Raw genomic sequence first — 27,916 nt, 5'->3', positions numbered from 1 at the left:
GACGGCGGCGTGGCGCCCCTCCTCCCTTCCCGGTCCCCGCCCCCTGGAGCAAATGCTGCCGAGCTGCGGCCGCCGGGCAGATGCACGCGCTCGGGCCCTTCTAGCAGGCGCGAGCAGTCGCTGGGCGCGCGAAAGCGAAAGGAGGAAGAGGAAGGGAGGGCGAGGGCGGGGTGTTGAGGAGGGGCGGGAGGAGGAAGAGGAGGAGGTTGGAGCGCGCTCGCGCCTGGCCTCGCGCCCGCGCCGAGGGAGGGGGGAGAGGGGCGCGCGCGCGCACGTTCGCGTCCTCGCTCGCTCCATCCATCCATCCTCCGGTCGCGGCACGCGCGCGCGCTCCGGGCTCGCGCCGCACCCCCCGCCCGGGAGAGGCGGGCTGGAGTGGGGGGCGGGGGGAGGGGCGCGCGGACGGCGCGCGGACTGCGCGCGGGCGGGGTGAGGTGAGGAGGAGGAGGCGGCGACGGGACGAGAAGGGAGGGGAAGGGGCCATGGCCGCCCGGTGAGGCGGCGAGGCGGGGGGGCAGCCCGACCCCCCGGCCCCGGGCCCCGGGCCCCGGGGAGAGGCGAGGACGGACCGACGGACATGGGGCTCCGGAGCAGCCGCCGTCGCCGCCGCCGCCGGAGGACGCGGCCCTGAGAGGCCGCCGGGCCCCGGCGCGGCCCCCCGGGCGGGGTGAGTACGGAACAGGGACGGGGGAGGGGCCTGCGGGGGGCGGGGGGCGGGGCCCGAGGCGGGGCTTGGGCCCCCTCCCCCCAGGTCTGGGTCAGCGCCCCTTCCCCTCCCCCAGGGCCGACGCGGAAACGCCCGGCTTTCCCCGGCTTCCCGGCCGGGCCGGGGCCCCCCGGTCTCCCCCTGGCTGGGTCCTCCTTGGGCGGGGCAGGGCCGGCCGGGGAGGGGGCGCGGGGCCTTTGTTAGGGAGCCAGGCCCCAGCCCCCGGGACAATAGAGACACCCTCCCGGAATCCTTTCCCCGGCCCGTCCGAGATCTGGGCAGGCGGCGACCTAGAGGGGTCGGGACGTGCCCCACTCTGCTTACTCTCTGGGGGTCGGTCTGTCCCGGCCCGCCGCCGGCCTTGGGCGGCTCGGCTCTCCTCCCCCCAGTCGGTATGATGCAGCAGCAGTGCCGCAAGGACGGGAGAAGAGCCGCGACACGGCCTGCTCCCCTTCCCAGTGCCCCTGGCTCATTTGTCAGTCCCCACCCCACTCGAGGCCGGCAGCTCCTTAAACTCGTACCCACTGTTGAGTGGGGCCCCGAACTGTGGGCACTGTTTCTAAATCCTACGGTGGGGGTTTCTGGACTTTGGGGCTCTTGGAGAGACTTCCGGGCTGGTCCTGAGGGAGGGAGGGTGCGATCTAAAAGAACAGGTAAGGGGAGTGCCCACTCCTCGCGTGCGTACCACGGGACTCTCCTCTGCTCATGTTCTTGGTGGCTGGAAATGTCCTTTGCCTGTAGGCTTCTGTGGGCTCTGTTCCGCTCCTAGAGTGGCAGGCTTATTTTAAGAGAAGACAGAGTGGGGTGAAGGTTGTAGGGTGTTAGGGCCATTCCTACTTCTGGTAGCAGTACCCCCCCAAGTGGACATCCTGGCTGAAAGCAGAGGTGACTCTGACAGCCCTTAGGGAAAGGGGGGTTGTCTTGAGGAGTCTGTGCAGTTTTTTGCCACACCCTGTGGGTTTGCTTTGAGGCCTTAGAGTTCCTTCTCCTCCCCCTGCTGCATTGCACCATGGGTATCAAAGAGGGGTTTGAGTTTTGGGTACCTGAGATGAGCTGCTGCCTCCTATAGACCTAGAGTCTGATTGGCAAGGCAGTATAGTTCAGGGCCTGAGCTTAGGCCTGGAAGGGACTAGGCCACTTCTGGTTTTCAGGCCCTGAAGGACCATCTAGACTTAGGGAACTGGGGCCTTGGTGGGGGGAGACACTCTGATGCCTGGATTAAGCCCTGGGCTTGGAGGTGGGGAGGGGAGGTGGCAGTCTCTGGAGGTGTCTTGGACTCACACCAACACCCCCACCTCCATGTGTGCAGCCGTGTTGCCGCCCGCTGTGCTATGAGCAGTCAGAGCGCCGTCTCCACAAGAGTTTACAAATGAAAATGGAGGAAATGTCTTTGTCTGGCCTGGATAACAGCAAACTAGAGGTGAGGGCTCCCCCACGTGTGCCTCTAGTTCTTTCTCTTGATGTCTCTGCGTCGCTAAATCTGGCATTAATGCCAAAGGAGGAATTTGGGTAGTCAGCCTTGTTCCTTAGAGGGAATAGCCAGCTGAAAGGGCCCAAGGATCTGGGAGGAAGAAGGAACTCAAAAAATCAAGGTCAGGAAAGTGTGAGGGAAAGCAGCATGTTCAGTCAGGGCAGGAGATGTGGTTGGTGAGTTGTTCGGGCGAGGAGGGGTGCCACCCTTTTGACCATGGATGTTGGTCTTTTCTCCTGGGGCCCAGGCCATCGCTCAGGAGATATATGCTGACCTGGTCGAGGATTCTTGTTTGGGATTCTGCTTTGAAGTACACCGGGCTGTCAAGTGTGGCTACTTCTTCCTGGATGATACAGACCCTGATAGCATGAAGGATTTTGGTGAGCTTCAGGGTGGAAGGGGAGTGGTCTAGCTCTGCCCAGAAAAGGCTTAGAAGGTTCCTTAGAAACTGCCCTATTTGCAGAGCCTGGAGCTCCTATGAGCCTGGCTGGGGTCATAGGTGAGAACAAGAAGTTAGGGTACCCTGCCCGCTCTGATCTCCACACCTCTCCTGTCCCCAGAGATCGTGGACCAGCCTGGGTTGGACATCTTTGGACAGGTTTTCAACCAGTGGAAGAGCAAGGAGTGTGTTTGCCCCAATTGCAGCCGCAGTATTGCTGCTTCCCGCTTTGCCCCCCACCTGGAGAAGTGCCTGGGAATGGGTCGCAACAGCAGCCGAATCGCCAACCGTCGGTGAGAACCTCTTGCTTCCAGCACCAGTAACGCGTATCTTATGTAACTTGTTCCTCAGTGTAGTCTCATTGGGACACTGGTAGGGTACAGAGGGTGGGCCATACTTGGTCCTCACATGCTTCACTATAAATTCATGTGCAGACGGGTGATAGCCTTGACCCTCTTTCTTCTCAACTCTGGGCAGGATTGCCAATAGCAACAATATGAACAAGTCTGAGAGTGACCAAGAAGACAACGATGACATCAATGACAATGACTGGTCCTATGGCTCAGAGAAGAAAGGTGTTTGGGGGTCTGGGGAAACCTGGGAGAAGCTGGGGTGAAGTGGGAAAATAGTAGTAGAGTATACATTTGCCATAAGATGTCTTGATGTGGGAAGAATGTATGTAGTTTTTGGAAACATAAATGTTCTGAGGACGAGAACGTAAAAGTAACTGTGTTCTTTATTCTGTTGTCCCCCAGCCAAGAAGAGAAAATCAGACAAGGTAAGAGCTGGGGCGAGCATGGGGGAAGTTTGGGTGAAGGACAGATACTCTCCCTTTTGGGTAGGGAGTTCTCAGGTCTTTTGACTCGAGTGTGAGGTCACTGAGGGGCATCTCTGGGTTTGGGAGTAAGGGTGTCTGGCGGGCAGGGGAGCTCCAGAGGTTTTGTTGGTGAGAGGGAGGAGGAAATATAAACAAATAGTCAGTCTTCTTACCGGGAAGAATAGTATTCGTTTGAGGTTGTTTGTCAAATCTTTTTTCCTTCCCTGGGATCTCGGCTCCCCCTTATCATTGCCCTTTCCCCAAAGCTATGGTATCTCCCATTCCAGAACCCTAATTCCCCTCGAAGATCCAAGTCTCTAAAACACAAAAATGGTAAGTGGGGCTAGACCCACCGGGGCGCTTCTAGCTATGTTATTACAGGGCTTATAGTGGGGGTGAGGGAGGGCCTGTGATCCTTCTGTCACCCCCACTTCCTCTCTGGTTATTTTCAGGGTTCTCTGTCTGTACCTCTGCATCAAACACCCTTCCCCTTCTTTTTTCTTCTTCAGGGGAACTTAGCAACTCCGATCCTTTTAAGGTGAGTAGATGCTGTCCTTGGTATGCTTCTCCTTGTTCTTGTGAGGTGGTTGGGATTTGCACAAGTGAGGCCAGGATGCTGACAACTACAAGTGCTTGTAGTGGTGTTTAAGTCTTGGGTGTTCATGTTCTTTGTGGGTCCCGTCTCCATGCCTATGTGCAGGTAGGTTGGAAGGACTTTTGGAAAATTACTTGGAGGCAGGGGTGAGAGGAACTGCTTCTCTATCCACTCCTTTTCTGGCTGCCCTCTTTTTACTTCTCTGACCTGTTTTTTACTTCTGACCTGTACCTTTGGTTCTCTCACAGTATAGCAACTCAACTGGGATCAGCTATGAGACCCTGGGGCCAGAGGAGCTGCGGAGCCTGCTCACTACGGTGTGTAACTGGAGAGGGAGGGGGTTTGGTTGGGCTGGCCAATGAGTAGGGCCTAGGGCCCTGAAGGAGACAGGTGACATAGCAGCAGGAGCCATAGTTTTCTGTGGAAGTGGGCTTCTTAGTCCACTAGGTCTGGGGTTGGTTTCTGCTTGTTCAGTCTAGCGTTGGTGCAGAGGGAGCATCTAGTGTTTCCAATAGGTCTCCTGCCCCTCCTTTCAGCTGTGTTCTTTTTCCAGCAATGTGGAGTGATTTCTGAACATACCAAGAAGATGTGCACAAGGTGAGCTTAGAAACGTAAAAGGGGGCTGATCCTGGGCATGGGTTGGGAGTAGCTCTGGATCTGAGCAGTGGGCTCCCATCCTTACCCTCCCTTCATCTAATAGGCCTTACTAGGCCACCATCTGGGGATTCACCACTGACTCTTTCCCTGTCCCTCCAGCTTCTGCTTCACCTGAGTTCCTGAAGTCCTTCCCTGCCTTGTCAGGGTCTGATCATTCTGTCCCCACCAGGTCACTACGCTGCCCGCAGCACACGGATGAACAGAGGCGAACCGTACGGATTTATTTCCTTGGGCCCTCAGCGTAAGTAACCTTTCCAGAAGGGTGGTGTGTCAGGTAGCTGCTCTCTCTTCCCTGACATGTCTCTTTGACTCCTCTTTCTAGCGTTCTTCCAGAGGTAGAGAGCTCCTTGGATAACGATGGCTTTGACATGACTGACAGCCAAGCCCTCATCAGCCGGCTTCAGTGGGACGGCTCCTCTGATCTCTCACCGTCTGATTCAGGCTCCTCCAAGACTAGTGAAAATCAGGGATGGGGTTTAGGTATACCATGCACTTAATCTTGGGCTTTGGCAGTGGGGCACCCTTCTTCCACAACTGCACTTTCATTCCTGTGCCTCTTCTGCTGCAGGTACCAACAGCTCTGAATCACGGAAAACTAAGAAAAAGAAATCCCATCTGAACTTGGTAGGGACTGCTTCTGGCCTGGGATCCAACAAGAAGAAAAAGCCAAAGCCACCGGCTCCCCCGACGCCCAGCATCTATGATGACATCAACTGACATGGGTGCGAGGAATTGCCTTTGGCTGAGAGAGCCCTCTCTCCCGACCCCCACCCAGGCAGCATAGCCTGGCATATGGACAGCTGCTGGGGGTTTGGGCTTGGGAAGCTTGGTGGGCCAGGCAGGCAGAGGATTCAATTACGTGCCCCTGGGGGGTGTCAGGATCCTCTGCAATGAAGCATGACCCCTCGGCGTGTGGGACTCAGACCTGGACATATTATGCCTTGGACATAAGTTTGGTGGGGAGGCGGTTTTCCTATTTATTCTGTGAGTTACTGGATGTCCAGCTAGGCTGGGGGCCTGACCTGGGCACTGTGCCAGGGCACTGCCTGCTCCCTACCCCAGGAACTGGACTAAGCCCTGCCGAGGGGCATTGTGGCTACCCAGGCGGCTTTGGGTTGGAAGCTGAGCCCAGAGGGAGCCTCCCCTGGCTGCCCTCAGCAATGTGAAAGGGTCCGGTGCTTGGAGCTGAGGGGCAGGGCTGCTATGTCCTGTTTGTGTGCAGAATCCTATCAGATGTCCCCATTCCCCGGGGTCAGCAGGCACAGCGCTGTCTGCTAAGGTGGGCGTCCAGAACTGCCTCACAGGGGGGCAGCCCTTTCCCCTCAGTCCCCATGGGCCTCCTTGGCAGCAGGAGCTGTCCTTTTGTTGTTGGGTGCCGGGAAAGGGCCTCCAGCCTTTACAGCTTCAAGGAATGGGAAGGGGAGGGTAGGAAGAGGGAGCCTGTATCAGAGTGGCCCCCTGCCCTCCCTGCCCCAGGGCTGTGAGGAACGGCCCAGGTGAGAGGGACGGTGCTGCTTTATTTGAAATGTTTCTTACCTCATTCCCTGCCCCAGGAAGGGGCCCAGCCTCACCCTCCTGGGGTGGCCCCGTATTCTCCCTCCTATCCTGCCCCCTGCCCTGCCCTGCTGGGGCAGCCTGAGTTCCCAGCTGCTGCTTGCCCCCACCCCTTTATCTTGACCAGCTTCGGTTCCTCTCAGCGCTCTAAAGCCTGCCCTGTTTCCCCTTCCTTGCCGCTTTTAAGTTATTTATTCTGTACTTGTGGTTTGGGGCTCTGAGGAAAAACCCTAATCTTGTGCCTCTCTCCCTTTGCTAGGAGTAGGGTGGGATAAGAAGGTAGTCTCTGCCCTGGGTTATCAGCAGAGCTTGGATGGGTGCTCTTGCCCCTCTGGGACTGTCAGGTCAGAGCATCCACCTGTCTGACCTGTATCCCACCTCTAAGCAGGTACCATCACACCTTGGAGCTGGAAGATCTGGCTGTGGGCTGATTGACCGGGATGGGGTTGATCCTGAGCCAAGTTTTCTGGCACTTGCTATACATGTCCTCTGTTCTCCCAGGAGGAGCCACTCCCAATGCTGGGTAGCTAGTACCCAGGACTGGTTGGACTGATTTGGGATAGGGACCCAGAGGGTTAAGGGAACAACAGTGTAGGGTTGCAGTACCCTGTCTAGAACCCCAGTCTCCCCCAGGGTGGTTTTCATTGTGGCTGATGCCTGGTTACAAATTGATTTTTAACCCAAGTATTGTGATTATTTTTTAAAAAGTCAAAACTAATTTTGGCAGGAGTTAGAATAAATCCTGGGGCCTGGGCCCCTCTGTCCTTGGCCCTCCATAGCCTTCTCACTAGAGGGGGAAAGAAGGTTCTCGGGCCGGCCCCACTACCAAGCACAGCTTGGGAACCTGCTGAAGGTCGGGCAAGCCGGCCCAGGCCCCTATCCCTTTAGAGAAGTAGCTGCAGCTCAGGCCAACTCACTCTGCTCTCCCACCTCTCCCCGTTCCCTCTCTCTGGTTGGAGGGAGTAGTTTGGGAACTGGTTTGTCCACAGAAACTTCCCCATTGTTCCTTGGCTCACCCTCAGGGCAGAACCCCCTGCCCAGGCTGGGTGAGAGATGGGCTTGGTCCAGCAGGGACCCTGAGGGAACAAGCCCCTTCCTTCTGGGGAGTATGCCCTCCCTACTGTGTAGTTGAACAGGGGCTAGGAACTCCCCACTCTCTCCCTCTAACAGCAGGCTGTGTGGGTTTCAATTCCCATCCTTCCCACCCTGGCTAGGTGTCCACCCCGTATCCTATCATGTGTCTGTGTGTGGGGGGTTCTGTACTAATTTCCATGGCCGGTGGCTTTTCCTTCCATGCATCACTCCCCCCCGCATGCCCAGGGGCCACCCGCCTGGCATTACCGCATGCTGGGGTCATTGGGGGAGGGGGGTGGGGCTCACGCTGTCCTGTGGTCTTGAGATTTTTATTTTTGCATATGTAATCCATCCTGTACAGGTAGCTAACTTTGTAAACGCTGTGTATCCCCCTCTGCCCCCATGGCTGCTGGTGTAAATAAACTGCATCTCCCGTTGGTAGCCTGGCCTACCCACTCATTACCATGTTGCCGAGAGCAGAGCAGTCACAAAGAGGCTCCATAGCCACAAAATGGAGTTTTATTCATTCATATTGGCCATCTAAGGGCCTAGGGAAGGGCAATCTATACCCAGAGCTCATCCTTGGAACTGGGCAGGGCACTGGATTAGGGCCAGTACTCTTGCAGTCTTAGGCCTAGGTTAGCAGCAGCTGTGGCTTGGCCTTCTGCCCCCAATCCTCTTCCTGAGCTCTATACAGAACTATTTAGAAAAAAAGGGCAAGCAAAGTGCTTTAAAAGAAAGCAAAATATCCTATTCCTGCTACAAGGGAAACAAGGGGGTGGTGGCCGCTGGGTGCTATAGGAAGAGCTGGCAGTCTTTGTCCCTGTGAATTTAATTTCAAAAGTCCACACTCATCAAAGGAGTGCAGGGTACTTCAGGTTTCCTACGGAGGTGTGCTAAGGCCATGCTGAGCTGTCCTGGCAGCAACCCTGGGGGGTGAGGGAACAGACATGCAAGATACTGGGCTAGGGCCGCAGCCAGGAGGGAAGACCCAGAACCCAGGCTTCTCACTGAACTTGGCCTTTGAACTTTGGGATTCCAAAAGAGGGAAGATGATATCCTTGTTTCTACCTGAGTTGTGCTTGCAGAGATATCTGTACCCTATGAACCTGAAGGGGGAGGCCACATACCTCCTTCTTGCGTCCTATGGACAGGGTACCCACCATACCTTTCCCATCCCTCCCTCCCAGGTCCTTGGGCCCAGCTCTGGCCAGGAAAGGGGGTAGGCCATGAAGGAGGAAGACCATGCCTTTCTTTGTCTCCCGATGACCTTATCTTCCATACATCCCAAATACTAGGAAGCTGAAGAAGACTGTGACTCCAACCAAGGAGACAGTGGCAGGCGCTGTGAAGAACTGGCGGTAATTGATACGGAAGTACCAGACCACACCCAAGAGCACCACGAACACAGGCACCATGAGGCTGCCTACATTGACACCAAGGCTGGATTGCTCAGTGGTTGGGGTCAAGGAGGTTGAGGGGCCAGAAACTGCTGCCCCTGGGGGTGAACGGTGGCAGTGAATCACACAGTTGTTGGTAATGTTCAGGGAACTCAGTGTGCGTGCTGGATCCTGCAGCAGCCGACCCTGGTAGATTAATTTCATCTGGCTCTCTTGTCCAGGGAAGTATTTGCTACAAGGATGAAAGAAGAAAGTGGATAAAACACAAAGCTATAAAGACCTAGGACCAACAAACAGGGCATGGAAACACTGGTGGTCTGCCTGCAGAAGTCTCCCATTTCCCCTTAGCAGATGCCAGCCCTTACAATCCCTCTTTTGCTCACATATATGCACCAACTTCTTCAGGGAAACCAACACCTGAGGCACACACGTCATGAGCAACTGCCCTCTTTCCAGCCTACTCACCTTTTTAGCGTACCCACAGTGTCCTCTGGCCTGGCCACAGCTAGCTCCTCGGTGTCATTGAGGAACTTGAGCCGAACATTGATGAGGCTAGGGCTGGGAGAGAGGCAGGCGCTATCATCTAATCCCAGAGGAGCATCTGGGCGGCTGCTCTCCAGGCCTGCTTGTCTCTTAGGCAGGCCTTGGATGTCGAGGAGATGCTCAAGGCTGGGCTCCACATCTCCCCTGGCTCCAGGTTCTGCAGTGGTGTCTCCCCCACTATCACTGGTCTCTTCAGCCTTATCATCATTACCCCCTGATGGATGGGGGTGTTCTGTTGGCTCTGGAGTGCCTTGGTTTACCAGCTGATCCACGTGCCCCAGGTGGAGAACAGACGTATCACCTGCTGACACAATGGTGCCTAGCAGCTGGTTGTTACTGCTGTCTGCTACATAGGTAGAGAGCCAGGCTAGAACCAAGGCTAGAGACAGCACCACCACACCTGCCACCACCATCACCTCGTTACCCACACCCTCAATGAAGGTGACATCAGAGAGCTCCATGGCCTGGCTGCTGACTGGGTCCACACTGCAGGAACAAAGGGGGATAGCATCAGCAGGGCCTGAAGGGTTATAACCAGGTTTCTAGTTTGTTTAGGTTCTGAGTCAGGATGGGGTTAAAAAAAAAGAAGAAGAAAGAAAAAGGATGGGGGTTTGGGATTGTGTAGGAATGACAGCCAATCTCCTAACAGTAGCAGACCCTCAGTCTCAAACTAAGGACTTACCCTTGGCCCCTTGACCTCTATTGTGAAACTCTGTCAGATTCTGTGCCCACAAGGAGCACGGGTCACCAGAAAAGCCTCACAACCTTGTCACCAGCTGCTGATTGCTCACTTTTTTTTTTTTTTTAATTTGGGGAATAATGGAGAAAGAACATTTGCTTCTCTTCAAAACAGGGTTTCTCTGTATAGCCCTAGCTGTCTTGGAACTACCTGCTCTATAGACCAGGCTAGCTTCAAACTCACTTGCCCCTGAGTATTGCGATTTAAGGCATTTGCTACCACTGCCCAGCTTACATTTTGCTTCTTTAAGCCTGAAGGCTCTCTAGGATTTCTAACACGTGACCGAGCACATACACACACACCCCCTCCCCAGCAGCCTCAATGGTAGCTTCAGAGAATAAAAAGACTCCTTCATAGGCCTTGTGCAGCCATCCTTGTCAGATTGTCCTTTGATTACATCTCATTCATGGCCACACACTCATTCATGCTCTGATGTCAAGAGCCAAATAAATAAACACACTGTAATCTATCAAGGACAGAATCAGATCACATCAAATAGAGAAATATATTGGGACTATCAGCAGACATGTCTGTCTATTAAACTGTTCTGGCAAATTCTGGGGAGCCACACAGAGCAGTCACCAGAAAAACTACCTTCCTTTGATCTCCAAGGGTTTGGTTTACAACTGCAAAACCAAGCACTGTTCTAGCATATGCTCCAGTTATCTTGGAACTTGGGAAATAAAGGCAGTAGGATATGAGGTTCAAGACAAGTCTCTACTACATTGCAAGTTAAAGGCCAGCCTAGGCTACGTGAGATAGCTTCAAGAAAACCATTCCCCAAGTAGAAATTATTTGGAAAAATTTCCCAACAATTCCCACAATCCTTATTTCAGTCTGCCTTGTGCTCCAAAGGTTCTCCCTCTCTGCGGCTTCTGAGAAAGCATAGGAAGCTCTCTGTATATTCCTCGGAGTACCTTCTTTTTTCCTTAGAGAGTCTAATTTCACAGCTGTCTCTGGGCAAATCCATCTGGTGATTATCAGACTATTCTCACAGCACCCATAAAACATCATTATACTTATAACCTGTCCATCTTTTCATCTCTTTGTTCGAACCTCTTAATGCAATGCCACAGTAGCTGCTCAAGGAATATTTGTGGAACACACCAACATTCGAAGTTTCCACAACCTTATTGAACAGATTAGTCCTGGAGTCAGAGAAGCAATTACAGATCACTGTGTAGCCCCTCTTCTAGCTATGCAACTTCCAACAACGTTGTTAAAGCCTCAGCTTTCTCATCAGTAAAGTGGCATTTAAAATGGTTACCTACCTCATAAGGTTGTTTTGAAGATGACGTGAAATCATCGAAGCAAAAATAATTAACACTGTTCAATAAACAAATGATAGCAATTACGTCTCACTCCCACAACTAACCCCAGATGGTAAGGTTAATGTCAGGAACCGTGATTTACACAAAAGGAAACTGTGGCAAAGATAGATGGAAAACGGAGGACACAGGGAACTGCCGTGGGCAGGGGCCAGACAGGACCCTGCATCTGTCTGATCCAAGGCCTCAGCTTTCTCCTCAGCCCGTGGACGACCCCGAACCGTGCTTTTTTCTGAGGTGAAGGCTCTGCGTCTGAGAGGTCCTATTCCCTTGGCAGTGGAGTCCATGAGCCCCCCGAACCGAGGGGCTTCCGGGTTTCAGTCGCAGTGCCCAAGCCCAACTTTCCCGGCCAGTGGAGGTTTAGGGTCAGATGAGGAAGCGGGGGTCCAGGGGTAGGGGGTCACAAACCATCCACACCCCTCAAACTCCGGGGCGGGGCAGAGGGGAGGAGGCGGAGCTTGAGGACGCGAGTAGTCATGGGAAATTAAAGGGGGTTTGGATTGTTACTGTCTCGATGGGGAAGGAGAGCCTCACCTGACAAAGCCAGGATAACTGTTTTGACTTCGCTAGGGCAGTCTTTGTACTCGTCTTTCCGTAGGGGTCAGGGGAGGGGCTGGCAACTCAGGATTCTGTCCAGGGTCCGATCTCTTCCGGCTTTTCTCGGAAGCTGTTAGCATCCGGGACAGGAAGTCCCGCCTCCCTGCCTTGCACTGATGACGCAAAGCTACGTAAGACGGACTGACGTAAACGTAATCTTTAAATAAAAGGGCCAGGTCGCGCCGCGGCAGAAGAGGCGGAGTCATTGTTGGCGGGATTTCGAACCTCCGGCGGTAAGAACACGCCCACTGGGGGCGTGGTTTTGGGCCGCCTGGAGGTCAGAGGCGGGGCCAAAAGAGAAGATGGTAGGGGAGGTGCTTGTGGGAGGGGCGTGGTTTTATGCTTTGGAAGATTGCCCTGGCGAGCTCTGCTGGTCTACCAGCCGCCGCTAGGTTTCCTTCTTTCCCGCGTGGTTTTTTCTTCCGGATTGGTTCTCGAGCTCCAGAGCTAATGGGATTCATTACTGCTTGGCCAATACGCACCGGGCTCTAATGTTGGGAGCGGTAAGGTAATGTTTCTCACTTCTAAGACGGTTGTTACTCGAGGAGACAGGCAAGAATACAGTTTAAAGTATTAAATACTAGAAGATTTCTGCCTCATATAGCTTTGATAAAGCCGGAAAGCATTTTAGAGAGATACAAATACAGTGCCCTCTTTAAAATGACTTTTTTTTCTTTTTTGTATTTGTTTATGTATATGCCTCGCGTGTATGTGAGCTTGAAGAGGCCAGAAGAGGGCATTGGATCTCCAGGAGCTAGGGATACCAGAGGTTGTAAATCGCCAGTCTTGAGTGCTGGGAAGAGAACTCATGTCTTCTGGAAAGAGCAACAAGTGCTCTTCTCCACTGACACATCTCTTCAAGTCTATCACCCTGGATTAGTTTTTCCTATTTTTAGTCTGTTGGTTCCTTATGTAGTAGCACAGCTGTTCTCAACCTTTGGGTCTAAAGACTCTTTCAGAAGTAGCATATCAGATTTTATATTAGTATTCATAACAGTAGCAAAATTAAAGTTGTAGGAAGTATCAACAAAAATAACTTTACAGTTTGGGGTCACCACAACACAAGGCACTGAATACAGTTGCAGGTTGAGAACCAGTGTAGTGGATGATCTTCTGAGCTTTCCATCTAGGTACCACCATGAGATTAACTCAGTGTTTGGATAGATCTCAACTTCTTGGTAATTTTAAAGAAGGTATTACGTTTTACTTATTGTGTATATGTAGATGTGTACACTACAGCCCAACAGAGGACAACTTGTGGGACTTGATTCTCCTTCTACACTGTGGGTCCCAGGGATTAAACTAATGTCATCAGTGGCAAATGCCTTTCCCTCCGTACCATCTCACTGGCCCCTCCTTAATCATTTTTCCTGACACTGTAAATGTTCTCCTTATTTTTCCTAAACTATTGAACTTTGAGACTTAGGTGTTTGTTTCTTTTGAGACAGTTCTCCAGGTAGCCCAGGCTGACCTTGAACTCCTGGCCCTCCTGTCTCTGCCTCCTAGGCATCTACCACTGTACTTTGCTTTTTCTGGTTTTCTGAGTCAGGATCTCAGGAAGTTGGCCACTTTATCCTTGAACTCTCTCTCTCAGACTCAGGAAGACCTTAAACTGTATTGTGCCTGACTTGGCCTCTGGAGTAGCTGGAATTAAATGACTCTGCCACACTACCTGGCACCTGTGTGTGAGCTTGTGTTTGTGTGTGTGCAGGTATATACGTATGCAGGCCTCAGGAATCTTCTTCCTCAATTGCTGTCTCCACCATACTTTCTGAGACAATGTTTCTTTTTCTTTTAAATATTTATTTTTATTCATATGAGTACAATACCAAAAGAGCACATGGAATCTCATTACAGATGGTTGTGAGCCACCATGTGGTTGCTGGGATTTGAATTCAGGACCTCTGGAAGAGCAGTCAGTGCTCTTAACCTCTGAGCCATCTTTCCAGCTCCTGAGACAATGTTTCTTACTGACCCTGGAGTTAATTAAGATACACTAGCTGCCCAGCAACCCCCAGGGACCCATCCTCCTTCACCTCTTAGCACTGCCATAACACATGCATACAGTTGTGCCTGGCCTTTTTTTTTTTTTTTTTAATTTCATTTATTTACTTTGAGACAATGTAAATATGTAGCCCTGGCTGTCCTAGAACTTGTTATGTAGATCAGGCTGGCCTAGGACTCAGAGATCCACCTGCCCCTTCCTCCCAAGTGCTGGAATCAAAGGTGTGTACCACCATGGCCTGATTTATTATTATTATTAATTGTTTTTTATTATTTATTTTTTATTTTTATACCTATTATTATTATTTAATGTGGGTGCTGAGGATCAAACAAAGGTCTTTATACTTACACTTTACCAAAAGCTCCATCTCCTCAGCCCTTAGAATGACATCTAATGTTTTGGCTTTTTTTTTTTTTTTTTTTTTTTTTTGAGACAGGGTTTCTCAGTGTAGTCCTGGCTATCCTGTAACTTTTTGTAGACCAGGCTGTCTCAAACTAACAGAGATCTGCCTCCTGAGCACTAGAATTAAAGCCATGCACTAACATGCCCAGCTTAAGAATGGCATCTTTAGTTGCAAATAGCTTTCTAGTATTTTGCCTTCTACCTGTTTATGGTGTTGTTATTTATTAAAGAAAGTTGGCATTTGGGAGGATGGCTCAGTGGTTGCTGCTCTTCCAGGTTCTGACAACCACCTGGAACTCTGGTTCCAGGGTTCCTGTGCCATCTTCTGGTCTCTGCAGGCATCCCCACACTTGAACACACACACAACACAAATAGGATCTAAAACAAAGCAAAACCGCCCATAACCTCCTTCTTTTCAATTGGAAAAAAAAATCTCTGCCTATTACAAGATTAGTACATATAATCCAGCATATCTTTTCTTTAAGAGAACAAAAGCCTTGGAGGCTCCCAGAGACGAGACAGAACTATGACCCATAGAATAAGCATTGGCTGGATCTAGGACCTAATACACATACACAGCTGATGTGCAGCTTGGTCTTCATGTAGGTCCCCCAACAAGTGGAACAGGGGCTGTCCCTGACTCTATTGCCTGGCTGTGGGTCCTGTTCCCCTAACTGGACTGCCTTGTCAGTTCTCAGTAGGAAATGACGTAACTAGTCAGTCCTACAGTGACCCAGGGGGACCTCCCACTTCTCAGAAGAGAAGAGGAGGAGGACTGGGGGAGGAGCAGTGTGAGGGGGGATACTGGGAGGGGGAGGGCTGATATTGGGATGTAAAGTGAATAAATAAATTAATGAAAAGAAAAAAGCAACATCTTCAAAGCAAAGATCCCAACTTAGGACTAGGGGGCCATCTTTTCCTTCTTAGACCAGTGGTTCTCATCCCTCCTAACACTGTGACCCTTTAACATAGCTCCTCATGTTGTGGTGAGCTCCAACCTATAAGAATATTTTCATTGCTACTTCCCACTTGTGATCTTGCTACTGTTATGAATTATAACATAAATGTCTTGAGTGACCCCTGTGAAGGGGTCCTTTGGGTCACACCCCACTGGTTGAGAGCTACTGTCTTGGACCTTTTGGCTCTGTGGAACTAAAGCAAGCCTTCCATCCAGAAACAGGTGGTTCCTGCTCTGCTGAATCAGGGCAGAGCCTGTCTTGTGCCAACGCACGGGAATCTGTAGTCAGAATTCCCTGGAGGAGGAGACTGGGGAGAGGCCCCAGGAAGCAGGCCCAGGGCTTCTCATGTGACTCTGCTGTCGGCTTGGTAACGCCAACTGGTGATTAGGAACTGAGATCCCTAGCAAAAGGTCAAATAAGTATCTCTATTCTCTATTGGGATAGCTACTTCATGCTCGGGCGTGGAGGGGGACTGGGGGTTGGGGGAAGGCTGGTGGTCCATAACTTTTTTCATGTCACCAGTACCACCTGTTCAAGGCAGAAAACTTGGAAGCCCCAGAAGGACGAAAAGGAGAATGAAAGTGGAACCATGGGCTCTCCAGTCACATTTAAACCTGACAATGTCCATGCATTTGTTCTGTGCACAAATTATTTATTCGAATTCATAGAGCTGGCTTGCCTTGAAAAGCTTCCTCCTAAGGGCGGCTGATCACACCTTTGTCTCTGGGTCCAGAAGTAAGAGAGGACAGCTTTCTAGCTTTCTGGGCCCCAGAAGCCACTCTAGAGCGACTGCCATTAAAAATTCCATGCAACTTTGGGGCAGGAGGGAGGGCACATCATAAATGCCTCTCCGAAAACTACAGCCCTGGTCTCTGGCTCACTGAAGCAGTAATTGAGCATGCACAGAGGAAAAGCGTGCTACCACGGGAGTGGTCACAAATGAAAGTTCTGTAGAGTGTTGTCCAGGCCAGAAAATGGGGAAGACTGTGCCAAGCAGTGTTCATCACTCCTGGAAACAAGTTTCCAAGAAGGGCTCAGTTCTGGAAGTGGTAACTAGTTTACTGAGCCTGCATTGCTGGGCCTGTGTACAGAGGAGGTCAGAGCATACAACAGAATCTTGTCTACATCTTGTTGAGGTTTTTCTTCCCGTTTTGTTTTGAGACAGAGTCTAATGTAGCCCAGGCCGTTCTTGAACTCTGGCTTCCACCCCCCAAATGATGTCACATCACCCGCTGTGGAGGTTTGGGTTCCTTGTTTCTGGGTCGGGATCAAGCCTCCCGCACACCAGGCAAGTGCTCATCACTGAGCTCCATCCCAGGCCCCTGCTCCGTTTTCACGTTAGCCAGAAGGTTGGGAAGAGCTAGTGAAAGGAACCGACAGAATTGTGACTTCTAACAGAGAAGAAGGGGAAGGGAGAGAGGGACCCAGTGCCTGGGGGAGGGGGGACAGCGATTGGGATGTTAAAATGAATAAATTAATGGGGAAAAAAAGGTTCATTCCAGCATCTAGGACATGGGCTTCACTAAAAGCTAGAGGTGTTGTCTGGCATCTATAGAAGCCCTTGGCTCTGTGAAGGTTTGTTTCCCCAGTATAGGGGAATGCCATGGTGTTGAGGTGGGAATGGGTAAGTGGGAGGGGGAGCATCCTCATAGAAGCAGGGGGAGGGGGTATGGGAGAGAGGGCAACTGGAAAACGGGATAACATTTGAAATGTAAATACATAAACTTTCCAATTTAAAAAAATGTGAAAAAAAAAAAACCCACAAAAACAAAACAACGAAAAAAGAACTAGGGTTGTGTAGTTCTGTAATGAGACACTTGTTTAGCATGTACCAAGCCTCAGGCTCCATGCCTAGAGTTCAGAAGAAAACTAAACAGCCTTTTCTCGAAGTTCTACCCAGAGTCTGTATAGAACACACAGGTGGGGAAGCAGGATCTCCCACCCCCAAGATCTTGCTAGCTGTGAACTTAAATTCTACTGCCTCGGGCTGGATTGCTCAGCGGTTAAGACTGCTCTTCCAGAGGTTCTGAGTTCAATTCCCAGCAACCACATGGTAGCTCACAATTTTACTGTCTCAGCCTCCTGGGTATTAGGGTTAGAGGTACAAGCCCTCAAGTCCAACTACGGGCCTTTTCACTAGGAAAAGGGCTGAGCAGGCATGTAGGTGGTAAGAAAAATCCCCCTGCACAGGGGGTCACATGCCTGTAGCTTAGACGGCAGGTGGGTGAAAGGTTTCTTTGGGGAACAGGCTGAGAAGGCCTGAAGATCACCTGGTGGCTTAAGATGTCAGTGGAGGGGTGAGCTGCTCCTGGAGGACATGCATGCAGAGGGTGCAAGGCAGTGGTCGCTTGCTCAGAGCTGGGTGTAGGAGTACGTGGAAGTTCAGAGCTCACTGGATCCATCCCTCCACACACAGTAGCAGGTAGCCTCTGAGCAGAGGAGGCAGGGGGAGCTCGGTGGCTCCCTGCCGACAGTTGCCGCCCAGCTGAGCACGAACAGCCAAGCGGGCCAGGTGCTGCAGTTGTCTTGGCTGGTTTTCCATGCTTAGGGCTGAGCTGTAGAAGGCTTCATGTTCCTAGGCCAGAAGGAAGGGAGGACCAGGTGATCCAGTACCCCTGATTTTGCCCTTCCAGGGAATAATTTGGTGGTAGAGGTTCAGGGAATTTGGGGAGAGGACCATATTTCAAAATAGGGTTTCTCTATGTTACAGCCCTGTCTGTTCTGGAACTCTCTTTGTAGACCAGGCTGGCCTTGAAATCACAGAGACTTGCCTGCTTCTGTCTTCCAAGTGCTAGAACACAAGGCATGTGCCACTACGTCCAGTTTGGTGATTTTCAGCACATTAGCACCCTGTCATGGACTGAATTTCAGTCAAGGGCCACTCCCAACCCACACATGCTGGTGGAATTCCCATCAAATCAGAGCTGACTGATTTATGAATGTCCGTCAGCCAGGGGCTAGACAGTATGGGAGATCAAAGATCTGTCTGTGCTGCTTTAGACAGGCCCGGAACCCAAGGGTTTCACCCTTTTTCCTGGGGTCCATCTTCCTCCTCTGAACCTGGTCTAGAAGCTTGAAGGGAGGGACCTCTGGCTTCTCTAGCCCTTGGAGTGGACATACCTGCCACAGCTCTGGGAGCACAGCCTCCACCCAGGTGTCACAGGGTGGGACACATGGATAGGCATTAAGGAGGACTTCCAGGGCCCGAGGAAAGTTGGCACAATGTTTCAGCATCTAGAGATGAAAATAGGAGCTTAGGAATTCTACATTGCCCCAACCAAGGCAAGCCCAAGGCTAGCTAATATTAGCCGCCACAGACAACCTCCCCTTTCTCGAGTCTGCCCTGTCCACATACATTCCAAGCTCCTGGCCCCAGTTCCCCTGACTCATACCTTCTTTTGGACACCTTTTCCCCCTCTGCCAAGATGGGCACGGGCCTGTAGTCACTGAAATAAGCTTTTGATCTTCTAGACCCTTCCAGTCAGGACATTTCTAGCCTGGGATTCCCCATTCTGGTTGGCACCTCCTTCCTCATGCCCTCCCAGCACACCTCAGGGTCAACGGGCTGAGCCCCGTAGTCCAGCAGCGCTGCAAAGAGGACCTCGGGCTCCCAGTTGGGGGCGTCCTGGACCGCTTGCAGCGCGCAGTCCATTGGTGTGTGGCCCGCCCCATTGATGACTCCCGGGCTTGCCCCGTAGCGCAGCAATAGCTCGGCCAGACCTCCGCAACCATTAGCACAGGCGTTGTGCAGTGGCGTGTGGCGCTTGCGACCTGCGGCCTGAGGATCAGCCCCAGCTTCCAGGAGCTGTCGCGCTGCAGCCTCGTGCTGTCGGCTGCTGCCTGGCCCCTCTGCTCCAGCACACGCCGCGTTCAGCGCGGTCTCTCCCTGGCTGGTGCGCTGGGCCACGTCTGCACCGTTCTGCAGGTAGAGGGCCACATGTTCTTCCAGGCCACGAGCTGCAGCCACATGCAGGGGCGTGACTTCACTCTCTTGCGATGCCACATTCACAGACGCTCCAGCCTCCAGCAGCAACTTGGCGCACCTACGGGCAGGGTGCAAGGCTTGGGAGACATCCGGAGGACCCCAAGACCTGCTATCACCACCCATATCCTTCCCACACTTCTGCTTGGAAGTCTGGCCTAGTGTTTCCCATCTGACCACAGAAACTCCATTACAAACAGCAGAGTTATGGGGCCAATTGAGACTGTCAGAAGTATCTTGAATTTTCAGATATAAAAATTTAGGCTTCTAATAGTCTAGTGCAGCAGCCAAGGGCACACACATTGCGTTAATGGATGCATTTGGCAGAATCCAGGAAGTCTACTCTCACCTGAACCACAGACAGGATTTCTCCATGTAGTCCTGGCTGTCCTGGAACTCATTCTGTAGACCAGGCTGGCTTTGAACTCAGAGATCTGCCTGCCTCTGCCTCTCCCCCCTTACATCCTCCCCCAATGCTAGGATTACTTATTTTGTGCTAGGTATAAAACCCAGGTATGTTAGACAAGCTATCAGTGACCTATGCCCCCGCTTCTGCCAGCCTCAAACACCATGTAGCAGAAAACAACCTTGAGGGCTGCAGAGATGGCTCAGTGGTTAAGAGCACTGACTGCCCTCCCAGAGGCCCTGAGTTCAATTCCCAGCAACCAGATGATGGCTCACAACCATCTGTAATGAGATCTGATGCCCTCTTCTGGTGTGTCTGAAGAGAGCAACAGTGTTTCGCTGTTTTTTGTTGTTTTGTTTTTTTTTTTAATGTAGTGTATTCACATACCTAAAATAAATCTTAAAAAAAGGAAAAAGAAAACAACCCTGGACTCCTGATCTTTCTGCCTCTTCCTACTTGCTGGGATTATAGGTCTGCCCCACCATGCCCATGTGATGCCAGTGGTCAAGGTCAAAGCTCCATGCGTGTTACTAAGTAAATGTGCTACCAACTGAGCCACAACCCCAGCTCCTGGTCTCCTAACATTTTGATAGGGCAAGATTTGGAAAACTCACTCCTGTGTATACTATGATGCATGGCATAGTAGGTGTGTTAGAAGAAAATGGAGACTGCCCTTCCTGAACAGGTCAGGGGAAGCCTCTAGGGACTTCCCTACTCTACTCAGAGAAAACAAGCAAAAAGAAAGAATGTTTCAGGCAGAAACTGTTTCCCAGTCTCTGAGTTCTTGGGGAAAAAGTTATAGGCCAGCACACGATTGTAGCAAATGTGCTGTTACCTACCGTGGTGATGGAACAGGGGCTGAACTAAACCATCAAACAAAACCAATGGTAATTTATAATGGAAACAGACAGCAGCAGCTGCTGGGAAGCCAGATTGTGTTAATGTGACTTGGATAACTGGAGAGAGATCCTTTCCTCGAGTCTGATACAGATCCTGGTTACTAGCCACAGTAACCAAGAACTGAGGAAGCACCGCCTCTGACAAACTGCTGGGTTTAATTCTTTTTCCTTATTGTTGTTTTTGTTTTTTTGAGACAAGGTTTTTCTGTGGAACAGTCCTGGCTATCCTGGAACTCTTTGTAGATCAGGCTGGCCTTGAGCTCACAGATCTGCCTCTTCAGGAGATTCTAAGTGCTGACATATCTTGACTATTTTAAATTAATTAATTAATTTCATGTATGTGAGTGCACTGTTGCTGTCTTCAGACACACCAGAAGAGGGCATTTGATCCCATTACAGATGGTGGGAATTGAACTCGGGACCTCTGGAAGAGCAGTCAGTGCTCTTAACCACTGAGCCATGTCTCCAGCCTATATCTTGACTTCTAACACCAAACTTAAGAAACACTTAAAAGCTCACAGCAGGGATCCACAGTAAATGGTCCTTCTTGTCATATTATAAGGAATATGTGAAAAAGGAATCTGTGAAAAGATGCTTGTGTGCAGCAACCTGGAGCTCAGTTATATCTAAGAACTAGAGAAGGGGCTGGCAATTTTGTTTATTGAGTCAGGGTCTCACTATGTAGCCCAAGCTGGCCAGGTACTAGCTATGTAGACCAGACTGGCAATCCTCTTGCCTCAGCCTCCTGAGTAGGGCTGGCAAATTTAGATCACTTTGGAGTCTACCAGTGATCTACAGCTAGTGCAGACAAGTCTCAAGGTGTGAGCTGTGAGTCTCTTGAGTCCTTACGTGCCCGCCGAGTTTACTGAAGAGTAAACACAACAATGCGGGGAACCTGAGAACCTATTGCCTGGAAAAGCAGAAGGACCCTAGGTGTGCTGCCTCATGCTTGGAATACCAGTGCTTCAAAGCCAAGGCAGGAAGATAACTCAGGGTTCAAGGCCAGCCTGGGATACAGAATGAGATCCTGCTGCCTACAAGCAAACAGCAAAAAAAAAAAAAAAAAAAAAAAAAAAAAAAAAAAAAAAAGGTCAGGTGTATAACTCAGTTAAGAGGGTGCCAGCCTGGCATTTACAAAGCCCTGGTTTGGGTTTCTGAGTATAGTGACACACGTCTGCAATCCCAGCGTCTAGAAAGTAGACGTAGGAGGATCGTGAGTTCGAGGTTATCCTCTTCCACGCTACATGAAACTGTCTAAAACAAAACTAAGTAAGAGGGGGAAAAAGTGGGGAGCTAGGCATGGTGGCACCCACCTGTGATCTGAGCACTAGGGAGGCAGAGGCAGAAGGACCAATCACTAAGATTTCAAGGTCAGTATGGCATAAATAGCAAGTCCCAGGCCAGCCAGGTAAAGAGAGAGAAGAGACTCTGTCAAAATCAAACTACAAAACAAAATTTAAAACTTGAATAACTGGGCAAAGAGAGCTGAGCATAGTGATACACACCTGTAATCCCAGCACTCAGGAGGTGGAGGCTTCAGGGATTCAAGAGTGTGAGGCCAGTCTTGAAACACTGAGTCTGACTCATAGTAGAAGGAAAACCAGACATGGTACCATGATTCCAACTCCAGGAGACCCGACACCCTACTCTGACCTCTACAGACACCTGCACACATGTGCGCACACACATACACATTTGTGCATAGAAAATAGGCCTCCTCCTATATGTGAAACCGTAATTCACTAGGTGCTTTAAAGACAGCAAAGCTATGTCAAGTCACCTTTGCTCCTGGGTAAGTGAACTGGACACACACATATACATTCCCCACAGAGCCTTCCCAGGCCACCTGGACTTACTGCAAAGACCCGGGAGCTGTGCAGAGGTGCAAGGGGGTCATGCCCTCATCAGACAATACATTAGCCTTGGCACCAAATGTAAGCAGCAGCCGAACACAGTCAGGATGGGCTTGGGCACAGGCCTCGTGCAAAGCAGCACGTCCTCCAATACGGGCATCAAGCTCAGCTCCCTTCAGGATAAGGTGCCGGGCGCAGTCCGTGTAGCCTCTGGCCACAGTGATGGTAAGAGGTGCTGTCTGTTTGGTCTTTGGAGTCAGCACCCAGAATCCTGAGGAGAAAAAGCAGTACTGTAGGACTGTATGGGAGAGCAGGGGTGGAGCAGTTGTCTGTGACTGACAGTAGATGTTGGCCTTTCCTAGGTCTCTCTTACTGAGCACAAATAGCCAAGCCATACCTGTGGTTAGGGGCTTCACTTAAACCCTGAGTTGGGAGTATATATTGTGAAGAGCCTTTTTGTTTGTTTGTTTATTTATTAAATGTATTTGAATACACTGCAGCTATCATCAGATACACCAGAAGAGGGCATCAGATCCCATTACAGATGACTTATGAGCCACCATGTGGTTGCTGGGAATTGAACTCAGGACCTCTGGAAGAGCAGTCTGTGCTCTTAACTGCTGAGCCATCTCTCCAGCCCTATTTATTTATTTAATGTGTATGAGTACACTGTAGCTATCTTCAGATGTACCAGAAGAGGGCATCAGATCCCATTACAAATGACTATGAGCCACCATGTAGTTGCAATTGAATTCAGGACCTCTGGAAGAACAGTCAGTGCTCTTAACCGCTGAGCCATCTCTCCAGTCCCTGGAAGGGCCTTTTGAAACACTTTGTCAGCCAGGTCATGGTGGTGCCCACCTTTAATCCCAGCACTCAGGAGGCAGAGGCAGGCAGACCTGTGTTCGAGGCCAGCCTGGTCTACAGAGTGACTTCCAGGACAGTCTCTACCTAGAGAAACCCTGTCTCAAAAAACCAGGGGAAAAAAAAAAAAAAAAGCTAAGTTTGATTTCTGTTTTCGGGGATGATGGTATTCTTTAGGAAAAAGCCAGAGCAGCTGGGGAAAGCCACTACATTGTGGCTGCAGCAGGTAAGCAGGACCTGGAGCCTGCAGTGCCTGCTGTACTGGGTCCTAAAGCTCGTCGGACTCTGAAGCCCCAGACTGAAGGGCTGAGGTTGAAGCAATCTATGTCACAAGTTTTCAAAACAATTTAGTTAAGTATCTAGTTAACTTTGACAAATGTGCGGAGTTGGGATACAGTCTAGAAAATGTGTCCGCCTAACACAACACATAAAGGTCATCAATTCATTGCTACTCAAAACAGCAAGGGGGACTGGGCGTGTGTGGCTCCACAGTACAGTACTTGCCTATGTGTGGGCTCTGAGTTCCATCTCGGAGTGCCATAAGCAAGCAAAATGAAAAACAACGCAACAAAACCCCCAGCAACAACAAAACAAAACCTGCAACAACAAAAGGAACGGGTAGGGTGGGGTGGGGTGGGTGGTGGTGGGTGGAGCTGGAAAGATGGCTCATCCTTAAGAGCAGTGGCTGCTCTTCCAGATGACTGGAGTTCAACTCCTCGCATCCACATGGCAGCTCACAAAAGTCTGTAACTCCAGTTCCAGGAGATCTTATGGTCTCTCCTTGCTTCTGTGGGTATCAGGCACACAAGAAGTGCACAGACTCACATGCAGGCACCACACCCATATACATAAAATAAAAAAGTAATTTAAGAGAAAAGGGAGATGGGATGGGGTGGTGGGTGGCACACATCGATAATCCCAGCACTCAGGAAGGGAGCAGAGTTCAGCAGGAGGGGCTTGTTTTTCCCCCCCTAAACAGCACTCCCTAACCCCCAATGTCAGTAAGGGTAAGGAAAAAATGCATATGTATCTCGTAGGAATTCTCTACTATAGCAGGAAACTATAGGAGAAACATGGAGATGTGTGTGTGTGTGTGTGTGTGTGTGTGTGTGTAGTTTTATATAAATAATGTAGTACATACAATTGTCACCTAAAACTAAGATTTACAATCTGTATATGTGTTATGTAAGAATATAACTTTAGCTAGGTGGTGGTAACGTACACCTTTGATCCCAGCACTTAGAAAGCAGAGGCGGGCTGATCTCTGAGTTCGAGGCCAGCCCTGTCTACAGAGTAAGTTCCAGGACAGCCAGGGCTACACAGGGATAACCTTGCCTTGAAAACCAAACAAACAAACAAACACCAAAAAATTTTGGAGGCTGGGCATAGTGGCTCATGCCCTTAATCTCAACATTAAGAAGGCAGAGGCAGGTGGCTCTCTGTGAGTTTGAGGAAAACCATGGTTGGCCTCAACTGTTTAGGAAGGAGCTAATAAGGGTGACTATGAGGGGCGGTCCATTCTAGAAGTGGGGTCTTTATTCTTCTTCCCTTCCCAACCCCCACTCCTGTCCCTCTTCTGACCTCCCAGGTGGTGCTCCCTACCCTGTTCCACTGTTCTGACCTCCCAGGTGGTGCTCCCTACCCTGTCCCTCTTCTGACCTCCCAGGTGGTGCTCCCTACCCTGTTCCGCTGTTCTGACCTCCCAGGTGGTGCTCCCTACCCTGTTCTGCTGACCAGGCCAGCTGGTTGCTCACAGTCTCCACAATCATGTTGGCAGCTTCTTCATCTTGGAACAGGATTTGGACCTGCTGTAGGTCCCCAGAGAACAGGGCATTGTGGACAGCCGGGTCTCGGCAGGATCGACGAGGCCTAATGAGCCGGGCCTGGGGACTAGGGAGGTACCTGTGGCTTCGGCACTGATGGGCAGCAGCCCTCCTCCTGTCCTCCCACTCCAGCCACTCTCTCTGTAGGCGGAGAGCACGACGTGTGGAGGACGTGAAAGGAAAGCTCTCCCCTGCCATGAGGGGTCCAGTGGTCTGGGCAGTGCCACCTAAGCAGAGAACTGTTCCTTGTCCCAGCTAGCACCTTGCTCTGGGGAGCCACCCTGCCCCCTTCCTGGTAAGCTGGAGAAGCAGCTGAGGCTATAAATAGGCCCTTCACTGCATTGGTAAACAGTTTGCCTAGAGTCATGATCTTAATGCAGATGGTATTGAGCCAGCCCCTGACCCTGCTGGTATCCTTCCACTGGTCAGCAGGGCCTCAGCCAGGGTCACTCGAGCCCACTTCTCTGGAGTGAGCCTTCTAGTGGAAACAGTCAACCATGAGCTGGGTGGGCAGGATGGGGCAGAGGAAGGATCGGGGTCCTGCAGCCTCTGAAGTATTGGCTGGTGAAGTGGGCAGAAGCCCAGGATAGCCCACAGACCTCAGTCAAGGGAGGTGGAGACTCCAAAAAGCCAAACCACTCTTGCTGAATTAGAAATAATAACAACCACTGCTTCATGCTTCCTAGAACTGAAATCATTCCCAGATCCATCTCTGCTCAGAGGACCAGTCAGTGTTGGGATACAAGGCAGAATTGGTCAGTAAACATGAGGGCTATGCTAAGTATTTCAGTTCAGCGCCTGAGAGGGATGGTCTTATTTTATAGACTCACAGAACTTAAGGATTTTTGTTGTTGCTGCCGCCACTGCTACTATTTTTGTTTTTTGAGACAGGTTTCTCTGAGTAGCCCTGGATCTCCTGGGACTAGCTCTGTAGACCAGGCTGGCCTTTAACTTAGAGATCCACATCCCTTTGCCTCAGGAATGATGGAATTAAATCATAAAGTCATTTGGAACATAAATCTTTTTTTTTAAAGATTTATTTTTATGTATATGAGTACACTGCAGCTGTCTTTAGAAACACCAGAAAAGGGCATCAGATCTCATTCCAGATGGTTGTGAGCCACCATGTGGTTGCTGGGAATTGAACTCAGGACCTCTGGAAGAGCAGTCAGTGCTCTTAACCACTGAGCCATCTCTCCAGCACCCTGGAACATAAATTTTAAAAGGTAAAACTGACTCAAGGTCATGTAGCTTGTGGGGGTGTGCCAAGGATTCCAGTGGGCACACTTTAGATAAGGCATTTTTGACCCTAGAGGGTACTGCTAAGTGGGGTAGACAGTTGGTCTAGCCTCTTCTGTCCCCTCATGCCCAAGCAGGACATGGTCTCTACCTTCAGTGACTATTTTTTTCTCCCTGGTTTCTAAGGGGGCTCACATGCCTGACTGTGGTTGTGTCACGGTTGACCTTGGACATGGAGACCGAAGGGATGAGACTTTTAGGAAACTGTACACCATTCACCTTTAGGAGGAAGTAGTTGTGCTTCCAGGAGCCTCTAGGGGGAGGAACTAGGCTGGGAAACCAGCAGCTGACAGGCTGGCAGGGGAGGGTGGAGGGATGTCAGCAGGCTTCTGCCTCCAGGGCTGCAGGCTCTGTCCCTCCTTGCTCCTAGTGCCTGCTCCCACCCACTCTCCAGCAACCTTTCCCTCCTCTGTATCTTTCACTTCCCCCTGGCCACAGACCACACACAGAATCTGTCTCTCCTACAGTTTTGTCCTCAGCTTCAGTTCTGTCCTCAGCTTCAGTTCTTAGCCTCTAACCTGGATCAGTCTAGTCTGTCGCCTTCTTCTGACCACATGAAGCCCTGCCGCGATCACCTATCCAAGGTTTCTTTCCTTAAAAATGTCTGTAGCTTGGCTCAGGCTCTTCCACAGAAGTCCCAAATCCGCACGGCATTCTTACCAGACTCTTGACCCTTCCATTTGTCCCAGTGGCTTCACCGCACCCAGACTGAGCTAGAAGGCCAACTGAGCCTCAGATCCCCAGGCACTGTTTCCTCCAAGTCAACTTCTGACCTCTTGAGGACCCTCCTTGCTCTGCCCCAGAAGCTAACGTCAAAACCTACACACTGGTATCTCTGAGTCTTCTAACTCCAAGGCAACCTGCTGTGTGGAGGTGGCCCTGCAGTACCAGCTACTCAACTTCTAAAGGACATCAGATGAGTTTGGCAAAGTACCCATGCCGTAGTGCCAGAGACACCATTCTATCACGCTTAATGTGGGCTCCAGGACAGGCCCTGGCATGGTCAGTCTTGACACAATGTTTAAGAGCACTTGGCTCATGGCAGGCTGGCCTCTCCTGAACACTGAATGAAGGTCTCTATTCTCTGCCGGAGCAAACACTCATCCACCCAACCCAAGTGGGTGGCAGTGACCTGGGCTTTTTCCGGCACTGCCCTCACCCTGTTCAGTCATTCTGTGCTTGCCCCCAGCTTCTTGGTGGTGTTCCAGGGAGGGGGATCCCAGATGAAGAGTGAGATCATGCCCAGTGAGGGTTTGAAGATCCTCAGAGAAAGGCACCTCTATGGATACAGCTGTGATTAACCCCATTGGAAGCCATACCATGTTTTAATTGCCCTGCTGACGGCCTGGCTGAGCACCCACAGCTGAGTTCCCAGGGTTGGGAGTCTGGCAGAGGCGGGTGGGGCCAAGAGGGGCTAAATTGGTGGGTGTTCCTTTACTCCCCCAGGCGTCTAACCGTCACAGCCTAACCTCTGCCCTGCCTTCTTACCTCACAAGCCTCAAAG

At 51.1% G+C, this 27,916-nt stretch overlaps 3 protein-coding genes across 8 annotated transcripts; 1 reads left to right on the top strand and 2 right to left on the bottom strand.

Moving 5' to 3' along the window:
• Positions 1-444: 444 nt before the first annotated feature.
• ATXN7L3 (ataxin 7 like 3) lies at positions 445-7,737 on the top strand. Of its 5 annotated transcripts, none has more exons than XM_080922565.1 (13): positions 445-667; positions 2,016-2,126; positions 2,425-2,557; positions 2,738-2,909; positions 3,094-3,191; positions 3,372-3,394; positions 3,721-3,766; positions 3,886-3,971; positions 4,277-4,345; positions 4,582-4,625; positions 4,855-4,926; positions 5,008-5,165; positions 5,254-7,737. In XM_080922565.1, the coding sequence occupies exons 2-13, from the start codon at positions 2,076-2,078 to the stop codon at positions 5,400-5,402; spliced, it is 1,101 nt and encodes a 366-aa protein (XP_080778691.1). In that variant the 5' UTR covers positions 445-667; positions 2,016-2,075; the 3' UTR covers positions 5,403-7,737. The 5 variants fall into 5 exon arrangements, with proteins under 5 accessions (XP_080778691.1, XP_080778689.1, XP_080778693.1 ...); XM_080922563.1 differs by having other exon boundaries at positions 3,700-3,766; XM_080922567.1 differs by having other exon boundaries at positions 3,943-3,971; positions 5,254-7,736.
• An 89-nt stretch (positions 7,738-7,826) lies between these two features.
• On the bottom strand, positions 7,827-11,987 carry TMUB2 (transmembrane and ubiquitin like domain containing 2). 2 transcript variants are annotated; one of them, XM_080924260.1, is made up of 4 exons: positions 11,858-11,981; positions 11,267-11,321; positions 9,179-9,742; positions 7,827-8,945 (listed from the first exon to the last, which is right to left on the bottom strand). In XM_080924260.1, the coding sequence occupies exons 2-4, from the start codon at positions 11,299-11,301 to the stop codon at positions 8,585-8,587; spliced, it is 960 nt and encodes a 319-aa protein (XP_080780386.1). In that variant the 5' UTR covers positions 11,302-11,321; positions 11,858-11,981; the 3' UTR covers positions 7,827-8,584. The 2 variants fall into 2 exon arrangements, with proteins under 2 accessions (XP_080780386.1, XP_080780387.1); XM_080924261.1 differs by lacking the exon at positions 11,267-11,321 and having other exon boundaries at positions 11,858-11,987.
• A 1,760-nt stretch (positions 11,988-13,747) lies between these two features.
• On the bottom strand, positions 13,748-25,381 carry ASB16 (ankyrin repeat and SOCS box containing 16). The gene is made up of 5 exons (XM_080922760.1): positions 25,011-25,381; positions 22,430-22,697; positions 18,837-19,329; positions 18,407-18,520; positions 13,748-17,861 (listed from the first exon to the last, which is right to left on the bottom strand). The coding sequence occupies exons 1-5, from the start codon at positions 25,309-25,311 to the stop codon at positions 17,676-17,678; spliced, it is 1,362 nt and encodes a 453-aa protein (XP_080778886.1). The 5' UTR covers positions 25,312-25,381; the 3' UTR covers positions 13,748-17,675.
• Positions 25,382-27,916: the final 2,535 nt, after the last annotated feature.

Source organism: Micromys minutus, assembly GCF_963924665.1.
Source record: "Micromys minutus genome assembly, chromosome: 10".
Taxonomy (NCBI): domain Eukaryota; kingdom Metazoa; phylum Chordata; class Mammalia; order Rodentia; family Muridae; genus Micromys; species Micromys minutus.
This window is presented reverse-complemented; position numbering and strand designations above follow the sequence as displayed.

Bases quoted from the DNA above. Each gene is read 5' to 3' on its own strand.
- ATXN7L3 (XM_080922563.1), top strand. From the start codon at position 2,076: ATGAAAATGGAGGAAATGTCTTTGTCTGGCCTGGATAACAGCAAACTA. The intron at 3,395-3,699 runs GTAAGAGCTGGG...CTTTCCCCAAAG, and splicing joins AGAAGAGAAAATCAGACAAG to CTATGGTATCTCCCATTCCA. The intron at 4,927-5,007 runs GTAAGTAACCTT...TCCTCTTTCTAG, and splicing joins TATTTCCTTGGGCCCTCAGC to CGTTCTTCCAGAGGTAGAGA.
- TMUB2 (XM_080924260.1), bottom strand. From the start codon at position 11,301: ATGATTTCACGTCATCTTCAAAACAACCTTATGAG. The intron at 9,743-11,266 runs GTAGGTAACCAT...TTGTTCCTGCAG, and splicing joins CTTCAAAACAACCTTATGAG to TGTGGACCCAGTCAGCAGCC. The intron at 8,946-9,178 runs GTGAGTAGGCTG...TCATCCTTGTAG, and splicing joins ACTGTGGGTACGCTAAAAAG to CAAATACTTCCCTGGACAAG.
- ASB16 (XM_080922760.1), bottom strand. From the start codon at position 25,311: ATGGCAGGGGAGAGCTTTCCTTTCACGTCCTCCACACGTCGTGCTCTC. The intron at 22,698-25,010 runs GTAGGGAGCACC...TTTTCTCCTCAG, and splicing joins GGCCTGGTCAGCAGAACAGG to GATTCTGGGTGCTGACTCCA. The intron at 18,521-18,836 runs GTGTGCTGGGAG...TTTCATCTCTAG, and splicing joins CTCAGCCCGTTGACCCTGAG to ATGCTGAAACATTGTGCCAA.